Here is a 13759-nt window from a genome sequence, read left to right as displayed (position 1 = left end):
CATGCTGGATTTACTCCATGGGCTGATTCAGCTATCCAAGATAAGAAAAAAAAAAATCTGGTTCAGGTTAACTTCCTCAAAAGAGTTTCCCTTATTCGACTTCCTTTTGTATCCTCCTCTTTCTGCTCTTTACCTTGTCATTTGGCTGTGACACGTGCTAGATTTACTCCACGGGCTGATTCAGCTATCCAAGATAAGAAAAAAAAAAAATCTGGTTCAGGTTAACTTCCTCAAAAGAATTTCCAGTATTCTACTTCCTTTTGTATACTCCTCTTTCTGCTCTTTACCTTGTCATTTGGCTGTGACACATGCTGGATTTACTCCACGGGCTGATTCAGCTATCCAAGATAAGAAAAAAAAGCCTAACAGAAGAAGATGATAATTTTTTTGGTTAGTGTTTTGAACTGGTTCAGCAAAGGGACCAACATCCAGTAGTGCCTGGTCAAGGCATACAGTGGGGTTACATACCTGGGAGAGGGGAGAGAAGAGCAGGAGGAGAAGGGAGAGAGGATGTGACTGCCATGGTGAGCTGTGACAGTTCTGCTGTACTGTGGCATTTCATCCTTGGTGACCACAGGGGTGTTATCACCACAGTTCTTTGCTTGCTTTACTATGGCTCCTTTAGCACTTCTCAGCAACTTAGCTTCTTTGTTATCTCCCAGTAACGTGTAAAGGACATCCAACTATTTTTTTCAGAAACATTTACTCCTAGGCATTGAAACAATTCATTTTCTTAATGACAGTAGCTGTTGCTAGGTTTTTTTGGCCCTCAAGCTGCCAAATGAAGCTACCTTTTGGTGTATATTTTGTGAAAGTCCATGCTACACCTAGCATGGAATCTGTCTTTCCCTCTGCAGATGATCCAAGATGACTTGGCAGAGCTTGCAATTCACATGGAGGAGGTAGAGAAGCTTGTTCAGTCCAATACCACACACAGGCATGAAATGAACCAACTTTCGTCTGACTCTCAGGCCCTGAAGAGATCACTGGAGGTAACATCAGGAAGTTTTTAGCTGCCTAGAGAGTTGTCAGACGATTCTGTTTAAAAATATTTTTAAAAATCTTTGAGCATAGGACATTTATAGATATTTTCATTTCAGGGGAAGAAGGCACTGAATTCTTATGACTTTGATAACTCTTTCAGGATTCTCTGATTATCTCTAATATGATTTCCCTTGGGGATAGGATGCCAGCCACAATAATTTTATGTCTATATAAACTATTTCTGGAGTGGACCTGAGATTTCTGACCAAAAGAACCCGTATTATCATGGTGGTGCTTGCACTTCATGGATTACAGGAGAGGGAATTTGTACCAAAGTGTTTGGGGGTTTTATGGCTTTGTGACCTAAAAGTGAATGAGAGAAAAGTGCTGTGACTGCATAAATGCTTGCTCTATCTTGAGGCATTTTGTAGCCTGAAAACATACCTATAACTCCATGGCAAATATACCCATAACTCCAGAGCAATCTCAGAAGAGCAGCTCATAAAGTTACCTTAGCTGTTAGCTCGCTATAAAGTTGTATGTGTTACAGCATTACCTGAACATGCACTGTGGAATTCTAGTTTCAATCTCAATCATCCCATTTATCACTGAACTGAACCTTTCTCAAACAAGTCTGTACAGTAATTTCTGATTCGGGGAGTGTAAGATGTATTTGGTATTGACTCGGGTACAAAACGCCCAGACATTCTTTATTCCCTTTCAGCTGAGAAGGAAGGGAGCTATTCTAGTTCTTAATACACCCCCGTGTGGTTGAATTCAGGCCTGCAGCAGCTTGGAGGTGTTTTCCACACCACTGGCGCTAAAAGGATAGGGTTTACTGTTTCCCATTAATAGCTGCTGTTTTTCCTTTTTGCCCATGAGGTTCTTTGCCCATCACAGTGTTAGAGCCAGTAAAGAAAGTGCTTTTTGTCTGTCTTTCATTGCTGACATGTTTTTATCATCTATAGATGATGATACAGCAGAGTGAAGACCACATTCAGAAGCATTGGGTGTATAATGACAAGCTATCTGACCTCCAGCAGTGGATCTCAGTAACCAGGGAGAAGATTGACTCCTGCCAGGATGCTGATGGAGAGCAGAACACCGAGGGCAGGCTGGAAGACCTGGAGGTGACAAAAGCGTCTTATTTTAAAGATGTTAATTATTCACTTTGCAGCATTCAGACATTAAGAGTGAGGGTTTCTTGTGAGGATTTCTTGGTTCTGGAGAGTAATGATCTGTGTTTGTCCTTCAGTAACTGTTAGTTCTTGTTGCCTCTCTGCTTTGCCCTGTTGTGGGATGTGGGGCCATGTAACAGACAAGAGCAGTGAAAATGAGTAAGAAGTGTTGAGGTGGATTAAGTGTTATCCAAGGGTAGGTGGTCTGTTCCTGTCGGGGTGATCTCTCTGAACAAAACCTGCCTTTGCCTGTGTGTGCTCATCAATATATTGAGCATTCCTGCCATTTCAGCTGGCCCTGTACTTGTTGAACTGAGCTGTTCCAAAGCTGTCAGCTTTTCCCTGGGTAGCAGTACTTTGCATGCTGAATTCACTCTAGCAGGATACTTCAGCTGGCACCTGTTGCCTTCGTATGGGAGACCAAAATCTTTCATGGGAAGGCTACAGAACAAGGTGCATTGACAGCTTACACCCTCAAAGTTTTCCCATCAGCTCTTTGGAAGCATCCACAGGATATTTTTTTCCCACTAGGTACATTCTACCTAGTGCCAGCAAAACCAGCATAGTCCTGGAGTGAACATGGCCTTCAGTCTGACATAGCCTCTCCCTTTCCCAGGATGCCTGAGAGTAATTGGTCAGGGCTTTGCATTTCAGAGATTGCTAGCCGAGTTTCCAGATAAGGAGATCCAGCTGCACCTTGTGGAAGCTCATGGCCAGTTGGTCATGGAGAATTCTTCTCCAGAGGAGACTGCCCATGTCCAGGCAGAGCTGGATCAGCTGAAGGAGTCATGGAAATCACTGAAGGAGATGGCAACTGGGTGAGTATTCATGTGAGTCTCCCTTTATGGCCCTTCAAGGAGGTTCTCTTTACTGCAATAACAACAGACACACTTGAGGCTTTATGCTCTGGGCTGTGAAAGTGAACAGCCATACCATAATGCTAGAAGCAAGATGGGATTGTATTTAATTGTTTGTAAACTGAAAATCATTACTTTTAAGAAAACCCTTTAAGACTCTGTGAACTGCAATGTCTTTGAATCTTCCTTTATCTTGTGTCGGAGTAGGCAGTGTCTTCTGACCTGGCTCACTCTTGTACTGCCAGTCTGTGTCTGAGAAAATTTGGCATAGACTGGGTGACTTGTGCTGTTCTATCTCATCTTCCTGTTCTCCTTGGAGATGCCTCCAAGGAGGGTGCATCTGCAATGGAATTTGGGCCTTTTGCAAACCTGCAGAAATATGAACAGAGCTAAAAATTGTCTCTTAAGCTGGGAAATGAAGACTTAATTTATTTTGCCTCCACTGTGTACTGTTGAAATGATGCTTGTGTCTGCTAGTCTGTATTATTATTATTTAATGATGTGCTGCGTGTATGATTGTATTCATACCTACTGTCAGAATAGGCACAAAAATTAAATTATAAAATCGAGGAAGGCTTGATTGCACTGCCTCCTGTAGCCAGAAAGAAAGCTATATGGCCAAGGTAAAATTTTTATAAAAGAAAGCAAAACACTTGGAAATGCTAGATCTAGAGTCCTGGTGCAGCTGTGAGACACTTTGGTTGGGAATAAATTCAATAGTAATAGTGTTATTAGCGTTAGTAGTGATATAATAATAACAATAATAGTACTGTTTCCCCAGAGCTGTCTCCCATAGCCCCAGTCAAAATGTGGGTGTCCACTGCACTGATATCTCTGGTTTTGTGTTTTCAAGCCTCCTCAAAAAGTGGCAGTTAAACATACCAGTGGCTGACAAGAAGAAGAAAAGGGCATTTGTGGACAGCAGATGGATGTCTAGGCCTGCTTTCCGCCTTTCTGATGTCGATCCCAGCCATAAGCAGGTGAGATGGGGACTCTCTGTCTGCCTTCATACTAGCTTCACAAGAAAGATTTCATTGTCTTGATCTGATATTGTGGGTTACAAAGTTGGAGGTTAAGATTTCGGAATCAGGCCTTCAGGAGAAACATTCTGACATAACAGTAAGGGCTTTTTTGTTTCTCTTGTTCTGTATCCTAGGAGAAGATGGGAGAAGGGCAAAGTACAAGCGGCCACTTGAAGCTCCTACATGACTTCGAAGAGTGGCTACAAGGAGAAAACATCAAACTGACCAAAATTGTTGCTGGGACTCCATCTTCCACAGAGGAAATTAAAGCACACCAGAGCAAACTTGAGGTTAGTTTTCAGGGGGTGAATGGAGAAAAATATTGCAATAAGTGCAAATTCTCTCAGAATTGTAAAAACTCAAACTACAACAATAAAACCCAAAACCACTCCACCTACCAACCAAAAACCCACCACCCCTTAAAAAAAACCTCAAAATCCTCAAGAACAAATAGACAAAAAAATTCAAGCACCATGCTCTCTGCTTTATGAGACTCTAGAGTTGATGAAGTTAAGGAGTTTAAGACAAATTTCATCATTTCTGCTAAGAAAGGTCTGCCAGAACTAGACTAGAAAGGAAAGGAGCACCTGGCATTTAGCTGTTGGGCTGGACATTTCCAGTGTGGTATGGCAAAGCTATTCATTAAAAGAAGCTGATTAAAATCAGTGTCAAATCAGTATTTGGTCTCACTCTTCCTGTTGTATACAGCCAAATGACATGGCAATTTGTCAGATTTGTTGGATTGTTAGAAACTAAACACAGACATATCCAAGGCTACAGGAGTCCTGCAGGTAAGTTTCATATCATTTCAGGCCAAAAGAGCAATAACAAAAATAAATGTGCTATCACATAACAACTGATTTTTTTCAAATGCTACTTTAAAAAATGGGGCCTTCCTATATCCTGAATTGCTGCTGACCTTTGTCTTTTAGGAGCTGCAGTCTCGTGTGCCTCAGGGTCAGCATCTCTTTGAGGACCTCCTTCACCTTCATCCTGTCTTAGGAAATGCTGAGGACCTGGAGGAGCTGCGTTACCGATGGATGCTCTACAAATCCAAGCTGAGAGAGTCCATGACTTCACTGGTACGTGACAACACACAGTCTGGGCTCTGCCTTTCCTCTGTCAGGTTGGCTCACATTGCTGGTCTTATTTCAGCAGCATTCATGTGTGTCTACTTAATTAAGACTTGTGGGCTTTTTGGCTGTGTAAGCTATGCTCAAAATGTTTCTTGAGATGGAAGTTTCAAACCAGAATAATAAATGACGAAGAGGTGTGCAGCTGGGGACTGAGAGGTGTTTGTGTGTAAATATTTTGGATATGTGCCTGGTTCTGGGCACATGGATTTCTATTTTTTGCCCTTTCTCCACACAACATTCTCCATAGAGTTATTTTTTGACACTTCCTGCAGTAAGAATATATTGTTCATTATTTGTGTCTCCTGCTGTGAGACAGAATAGTCACTGACTGAACTGATTCAAACTGTTCACAGAAGAACCTAGTCCCTTTGAAACTTTATAGGCTAATGATTTGGAATGAAATAAAGAGGAGGCATTTTAATGCAAAAACCAAATTACTAAAGAAGTTACCGGGTTGTTATATATAAGACATGCTAAGGATGGCAGAATTCATCATCATAAATAAGATATGCCAGGGCATGCTAAAGATATTCCCATGTTCTTAGCATAAACATATATAATTATTAATAAATATTTTTTCTAGCTTAACTACTCACATTATCTGAACAGCTTCAAGATACTATAATCAAAGGATTAGAATTTATAGGTTTGCATTTGGTACTTTCTGTATGTGAGTGCTTTCAAAGGCATCTAAACTTGAACACCTAAAACTTGAGGCATTTTAAAATTTTCTGCCTTGGAAATCCAAAGTTTATTTAGAACACGAATCCTTTAAATGCATAGAAGGTAAGCATGACTTTTATTAATAAAGAGCTTATTTCTGTGTTTGCCATTGATTGTAATGACTCATGCTTTGTTAACCAAAACCTTCTGTAAGCATTAGCATAGTCAATAGGTGTCAGTAAAGTCAAAGCTATTACTGGGAGAGCTGCTCATCTGAATCAAGTAGTCAGGAACTTAAAAACATGTCATCTTTCTGCCTAATGTTGTTAAAAAGCCCATTAAAAAAAATCTCCTTCTGGTTCACTCAGTCCAGGTGACCATGAATTTGAAAGAAACATCCCCTGTGTGGTGAGTACTCATTTACAGGCTCCTCTGGGATCTTAACTTCATGCCTTTTTTTTTTTTTTTTTTTTTTTTTTTTTTTTTTTTTTTTTTTAAACAGGGTGCTGTATCTTTGGAGGAACCAGACAGATTCAGAAAGGCAAGACAGTTTTCTTATTATTAAGCTAAAAAAAATGTTTGTGCGGTGTTTAATTTAAATGTTTAATTTAAACTTTTCTAAAGATTCCTGAAATCAGTTTGCTTATTAAGAGCCACTCTTAAATAATTTGTTGATTTTCTCCAGATTTTTAAATGGAAAAATATTACAGGGGTTTTTATTCTTGAACTATGAACTAGGCTTACTGTATCTCTAGAAGCTAAATATCCATCTCCTGAGAGCGGAGGGGAACTCTGTTTTTATATATCTACATGCTATATGAATTTGGTTCATTTTTCAAAAGAGACTAAAGAAGAGCCAAAATATCTCTCCAAAGGATGGTGGTTAGTGGTTAAGTGCCTAAAATCATTTTGAAAATGGGACTTCTAATTCTTTAGACAATTCGGGGGGGGGAAAATTTCTTTGGATCAATCAGCTCACCTTCTTTTTAATGTAGAAAGCCAGAGAAAGTCAAGAGATTTGTCTAATACTATCAGACTAAATCCTTATTCTAAGCAGCAGAATTCCTCCTGTGATGGATTTTATTTTTGAAGTGATGACATAAGAAACAGAAGCAGTACAGGAGATGATAAGGAGAAGCTAAAAGAAAACAAAATACTGCCAGTTTCTTATTAAATCAAGCAGCACTTCTTATCCCATTTTCATAGAGTCAGCAAATTTTTCTGTCAAAATCTGCTTTGTTTATAGACGCTGTTCTACTTTTTACTGTCACCTCACTTTCCATTTGTTTTTAGAAGGAATAGAGTAAGGCTTTATTTGCCCAACACAAAGGAGTTGGATAAATAACGTTTTGCAGGATCATAATCACTTAGTCATTTTAAGGTAAATCAAACCCTTGATTTCTCCAGTTGCAACACCTCTGTAGAAGAGACCAATATTTAAAGGGTGTAGCACAGTGGATTTCAAGCATGGCCAGAAATCAAGACTTTCCTCATTTTGATGAGATATTTCTCTAATACTCAAATGTGGAGTAGCAGCTCCGATATTTCTACCCAGCAAAGTACTGACCAATTTTAAGGCAGTTTTCACACTTTCCTCAATAGTTTTGGCTGCAGTTCAGCCTTCCTGAAGACCCCCAAGGACTTTCTGTTCTTGCCTGTCTGGCTCAGCATTAATTGTTTCATCCAGTAAGGTCACCAGAATTTTTCAGGCTGGAAAAACAGTATGACATTTTAATACTTGGTGTAGAGGCAGCCAAACATTTGGTAGTGCTTCTTTCCTCTAGAAGTGGCTCACAGGGATATTCCAGAAGACTGACCAAGGAATTCTCTGATTTCATGTTGTTTTATTTGGTCATATTGTTTGTAGGGAAAACAAAAGGCATAAGCATGTCTCCACTACAGTTAGATGCCATTTTTATTTCGTCTGCCTCATCTGCCTTGGGGTACATGGTATTTATTCACCCTTAAATTCTCCAGATTAGACTAATGTCTTCAGTTGATTTCCAAAGATACTGGCTTAACATAATGGCAGGCAGCAAACATTTGTCAATTAGGCCTACAGCAAGAGCACAAGAAAAAAAACCACTCTGAGTTTTTAATAGCTACTGAACACAAAGAGAAACAGCTCAGGGTGGAAGGGACTGAAGAACTGAAATAGCTCATAAGCATGAGGGAAATGGCTCCCATTGCACTAACAAGTGATTTGCAGTTTCCCTTCAGCCAGTACAGATGTTGCTGTAACTTATACCCTGCTCACTTCAGTGAGATTTCGCTGACCTCAGGGCTTTCATTCTCTATTTAAACAGTATCATTACAACAAGAATCCAACTGCTGGAAGCAGATGTGTCTTTATTTTTTTTTTTTTTCCATTCAGGTTTTATCAGGATGTGAGACAGTGTTGCCATAAGATTTTTGAGCACCACTTAAGAGAGCCAGAAAATAATGTTGATCCCTTTTGGGTGTATCACTTTTTGGCCTAAGAAAAGAGGAAAACCAGGCCAACTGCAGAATTCTAGGCTATGCTGTTTACTTTAAATTCAGATTTAACACCCAAAATGTGGCTAGAAACGGAAGAAAGATTAAGCAAAATATTTTTGTATGCATGAATATCTTTTCAAAGCTATGGTAAAGGAAGCTAACTACCTTGAAGAGAATGGCTGATCTCAGGAGTTGGTATTTGCAGGAAGTGCAGATGGCTGCATCACCATGCTTGCAACAACCAGTGAGTTTGCATAAAATAGGATCAGGTTATCTAATTTGTCAGCTCCCTCATGCGCTTGAGTCACACAAAATCAGCAGAAGTGGCAGAAGTTGAGGTATTTTTGGACTGATCTCTGCTTTTTGCAGCACAAGGTCCCCAGTGACTTTGCTTGTCTCTCCTGTTTGAGCTGTGAATATTCTGCAGCAGGAGCAGATCAGCATGGAGAAGGGGAAGACCCAGCTGCAACCATTCTCATTCGATTGCCTTCTGATTTTATTCCATTTCTAGCCTACATGGCCAAATGTTGGGCTGAATTGAGCCTGCTCCATGTATAGCAATGTGCTTTTTTTCCTGATCCTTTATCCTTTGCTGAGGACATGCCCCTGCCACTGGTGCCCTTAGGAGCAGAACAGCCTAATGATTGTGATGTGAGCAACTTCTTGTTGATTAACAAAAAACAGTTGCAGGAAATTGCACTGGCTGCAGTGAATTTTTAGCAGGTGCCAGTGACAGCCAATGTAGATGGATATTTCTGCAAGGTACCTAGCACACTCAAGAACATAATCAAGCAAGTGCTCAATAATAACTATGATAAATGTTACTTTCAAAGGTTGGCTCCCAGCTACCTGAAAATATTCCATGAGCATTCTTGGCATAAATAGGAAGTCAAAAGCTCATTATTTACAGCTCTAGGTAGCACTGTTTGATTTATTTTCTCAAGTGCTCAGAGTAATTACGCTTCCTTGCTAAACAAACGATCTGGCTTTCTTGTTTGTACAAACAAAATAATTAGAATTCATTACATCAGTGGTCAGCTAATTGCTTCCTTTGAGATTCTGCTAAGAGTAATCTCCTGTAACGTACAGACTGAAGGAACATGTAATTTAATCTTATTTAGAGACACCATTGATCTGGAGTCAATCAAATTAATGCAGTCATTCAGGAGACTGCGAAGCAAGAGCTGCCACAGCTTGCCAGGAGGAAAACAGTAATGTGGTCTGCTCTGCCCAATGCAGATATGATGAGAGTTCCTGGTGGCAGAAAAGCACAGCATTCTGTGCTAGTGCCTGTGGTAGCGGTGCCTCTCTATTGAAAGTGTGTGGCCCATTTGTTTTCTTCAAGTCTTGCTAGGTGTTACCCACTTCTGGAAATCTTCTGTACAATTACAGTCTTAGTAAAATGAAAAAGACTTACTAAAAGGTGTATTTTCCTCAGTTTTCAATACCTCCTTTATAGATAAAGATAATATCTCTCCATTATTTTTTTTTTTCCATCACTCTGCCTATAAGCCTGTGTTTGCCTGTATTAGGAATTATACGATTACCCAAACAAAGGAAGGGCATCTTAGCATTAAAAATTAGCAGATGGACTTACTTTCTCCCTACAGTGATGTTTGCTCAGAAAGGAAACTTAGTCAAAAAAAGCCCAAAAAACAACAACAAACAACAACAAACAAAACAAAACAAACCCACAGCACCAAAAAAAAAAAAAAACCCACCCAAAAAAAAACCCCACCCAAAACAAAACAACAAACAAAAAAAAAAAAAAACACCTCCAGAAAAATCCTGCTGGCTCATTCCTAACTCAGACCCACTGTTAAGTGTGCTGAACCTGGCAGCAGCAAACCCTTTCTTTTCCAGCAGGCTTACAAGCTTCCCTTCACATTACTGCACCTGTGAGACTCCCTGCCTGTGTGCTCTTATTTCCATGGGTTTCATGTTGTTTTCCAATTTACATTACAATATCCTCAGATATTAGATATCTGGGGCTCTTTGTTGTTTATCAGGTCCTGTTACACCTGTGCCTTGCCAGTGCTCTCTGCTGGTGCAAAGAGGTGTCATCCTGCTTCCCAGGACACCTGGTTATTTCTCTCTTTTCATGCTCATGTGGTATTAGTTAGGCATGTGGTTGGTGCTCCCTGCTTTATGCAAAGAGATGTGTCCTTTAGCTGCCTGCCATGTTGTGAAGCATTTGCAGATTTGCAGCAAGGAGATAACTTAGAATGATTTTCTCAGTAGATATAATTTTATGTCTTAACTGAAAGGTAAAGAGAGAGAGAGAGATTTATTGAGCAATAGCAGAATGCAACCAGTTTTCAGTATATACCTGAAAAAACGTTTTTAACACAACTGTAAAAGGCACTGTGAGAAAAACATTCCTAATCATTACCTCTAATTTTTATATCTATTATTTATTTAAAAGTAAGTAATCACATTTTAAAAGTATTTAAATAAAATGCAGATATATTCAAATTATGTGACTGCTGAAGGAAGAAAAGTTTGGTCTTGACTTGAGAGAAGTCACTGGCAAAGCAGCTGGAAACATACATTGTTGACATGATAAACCAGCTTTTGATGTCTGTAACTACTTCTACAAGTCCCAGAACATTTTGTCTTTCTTTCAGTTTCTATTATTTCTGTGCATATTTTAGTTTATTTCAACTTGGAAGGATGAGTGGAAGTTGGAAATTGGGAAAAGTTGTTTTGCTTGCCTGCCTTCCTGAATACAGAAGACTGAGTTCTTTTCCTGCTTGCTTAGGTCTGGAGATCCATAGAAATCAGTGCTACTTTAACAGATCAGGCTGTAGCTTTTGTCCTCTGATATGCCTCTCGTGGAAACATATCACGCTGTATATGCACACAGAAACTAACTTTCATAAATCCATTTGTGTCACGGTAGCATATGGCACAGTGCTTATTTCTAAGTGACTTTGCAGCAGAAATTCTGAAATATTCACCATATGTGGCTGCTGAAACCTCAGGTCTGAGCTGCTGGTTGTCCCTTGTTTTCTGTTTCTTTTAGATGAAGCCTCCATCAAAGATTCTAGATTATCCCCCAGCCATGTTGAGGTACTCCAGAATCTTCCCTAAGGAAGAAAACAGTCTTTAATTTGCCTGTATACTTACCAATTTACATGCATATGCTTATGCACTTCAGAATTGAAAGGAGCATTAAGGTTGCAAAGGCAAGCAATCTGAAGATGGAAAATGTCAGAGCTAAAATTGCTTGTCTGACTGCAGTTAACCTCTCTTCAGCATTCTGGTTCATTCTGATAGCTCTTTATGCAAAGGAGAATGATAAGTACAGTGTACAGGGTCCCAGGCCCCCTTACTCATTCCTCACTGCTGGTTGCCTACCCTGGGCAGTGTTTGCTTTTAGGAAAATACAGTTCTGAACTCCAGGTCTCACTGTCCTTTTCTAGAGGCCATGTAACCTCTAATCAGCAGAGGCTGACCTTAGTTCCTGCTGTGGTTTATGGGATTATGCTTTGCCCAAGAGCATGTTGGGTGCTCAGTTCTGTGTTGACAGTAATATCCAACTCCCCTAAACTGTTTCCCTCTTGAAAAGACCAGCTCTGATTTGCAATGAGTTGTTTATCTTGGAAAGGGACACTCATGGCTCTGAGTTGAGAACTGATGAGCTCCAAACTATCTCACACTGAGGTAAAAAAACCAATTTGCTTTGGTTTGCCTGTCATCCCCCTGGAACTGATCTCTTCTTGTTGTGTATAACCTGCTTCTGTGAGTGACAGCTGAGTTAGTACCCAGTGGGATCTCAAGTGGCAGAAACACAGGGCCTCTCAGAGGCAAAATGCCACTGATAAGGCAGCTGCTTCACCAAAACAAGTGGTGGTGCTTAATACTCCTATCCAGGCATACTCCTATCCAGGATGAAAAGAATGGATGGCAAGCTGTTTCAGCTTTCCTGGCAGCTCTATTTATTCTCAGAGGAATAATGAAGTGGTAGAATCCTTACCTGTGTAGGTGATCTTTTCCAAGGCCTATCTGTTCTTCCTGTTAAGTTCTTCCTCTGTCCTTATTGCTGTAGTTTCAGCCTGATAATGTCGTGACCTTCCCACTGTTGAGGTAGGCCTGGATTGTTCCTGCCCAGGCATTTAATTTAGGTTTCATCTCTTCTTGTAGAATGAACTAGGAGCCAGGTTCAAAGGTAACACAAAGGATGTGTTCTTCATGCCAGCTGGAACTCCTTGCTAAAGAATATTGAGGGCTCTGCATAGTTTGTGTGGGTTTAAGGGGAAAGTGGACAAGTATCTGGAAGAAAGTTTCCCTGAATGTTAAACAGATGAACAAGTCCTATCAGGCTCAGGAAACTGCTTGAACTGAAAGTAGCTGGAGGCTGAGAATATTAAGGAGAGATTATTTATGCTTGCCTTACTACCTAGACATCTGGGCCAACTGCTGTAGAATAGAGGATACTTGGGCTGGGTACAGCCCTGGCACGGAGCAGGACGGCTGCTGATGTGTCTGTCTGTAGGACACCAAGTCATTGGTCTCTTTACCCCTAGGCAGAGCAGGAGTTTTCAGGCAGCAGTGCAATACTCAGGAAATACTCTGAGGTAAGAGGAATAAATCCAGACTAAATATTTTTTCTCTGCTGGCTCACTGACTCAGTGGTGCAGGTATGATTTTTGTCAGGCACGCTGGTGACATACAAGCAGCAGCAAAACCCTGCTAATGAGGCTGGTATAAGATGCTATATTGCTCTGCTCTCTCAAATAGCTAGATTAACTGTGTGTTTTCTTATATCCTGGAATGTGGTCAATGACAAACCGGGGGGGCACTGATTTTTAGTTAAACACTTCAGCAACTTACGCAGGAATATTATGTAGCAAGTTCTGAAGTGCTTTTCTGCTGTTTCCCATCCAAGTGATTTTTCACGGTGCATTTGGTGAGGAGTTATTAACTGCAAACAGATTTAAGTTCTGAGGACTCCCTAGATCTAAACTGATGCTTGCCATTCAAATGCCCCAAGATGAATCATGTACAAATGTGAATGTTCACAGCCAGTGCCGTTCATTTGGAGCAAGCATGCATTTAGCATTACACAAAACACAGCCATCCACTGCTTGATAGTCCTTGCTTGTCCTTGTGTTTTGAGGGAGAAGGGGGAGGACATTTATTCTCGATGGTGAACTTTAAAAGTATATTTTCTTTTTAAATGCCAACCTATTCCTTTTCCATGTGTGTTTCAAAAATGTCTCTGACACTTTGGCTCCATACCCAGATATTCCAGCTGTTATTCTAAGATGGTGGAAATTAAAATTCTGTTGACTTCACTGGAGTTTTGCCAGTTTTTCTCAGAGGAAGATTTGATTTCAGAATATTTAGTGGAGGCTGTATCTGACACATGCACTGCAGGCACTGTGGGTGCTAGGTGGTAGCTGTACTGATGCCAGTAGCTGGAGTGATTGGCGAAG

General features: G+C 40.4%; 1 protein-coding gene across 7 annotated transcripts in view; it reads left to right on the top strand.

Moving 5' to 3' along the window:
* SYNE3 (spectrin repeat containing nuclear envelope family member 3) overlaps positions 1-13759 on the top strand; it is a 66159-nt gene that overhangs the window by 36560 nt on the left and 15840 nt on the right. For 6 of the 7 annotated variants that reach the window (XR_010743869.1, XR_010743867.1, XR_010743865.1 and 3 more), the window contains exons 11-17: positions 858-992; positions 1953-2114; positions 2817-2980; positions 3873-3999; positions 4176-4331; positions 4974-5123; positions 6343-6381. Coding sequence is in view for 1 of the 7 variants with exons in the window: in XM_066321812.1 (XP_066177909.1) it covers positions 858-992; positions 1953-2114; positions 2817-2980; positions 3873-3999; positions 4176-4331; positions 4974-5123; positions 6343-6381 (933 nt within the window). In the remaining 6 variants the exon portion in view is untranslated. The remainder of the gene's footprint in view (positions 1-857; positions 993-1952; positions 2115-2816; positions 2981-3872; positions 4000-4175; positions 4332-4973; positions 5124-6342; positions 6382-13759) is intronic. The other variant, XR_010743868.1, reaches the window with a different exon arrangement.

This window comes from Sylvia atricapilla, chromosome 6, assembly GCF_009819655.1.
Source record: "Sylvia atricapilla isolate bSylAtr1 chromosome 6, bSylAtr1.pri, whole genome shotgun sequence".
NCBI classification, from domain to species: domain Eukaryota; kingdom Metazoa; phylum Chordata; class Aves; order Passeriformes; family Sylviidae; genus Sylvia; species Sylvia atricapilla.
Note: the sequence above shows the minus strand (reverse complement) of the source record. Positions and strands in the feature narration are given on the sequence as shown.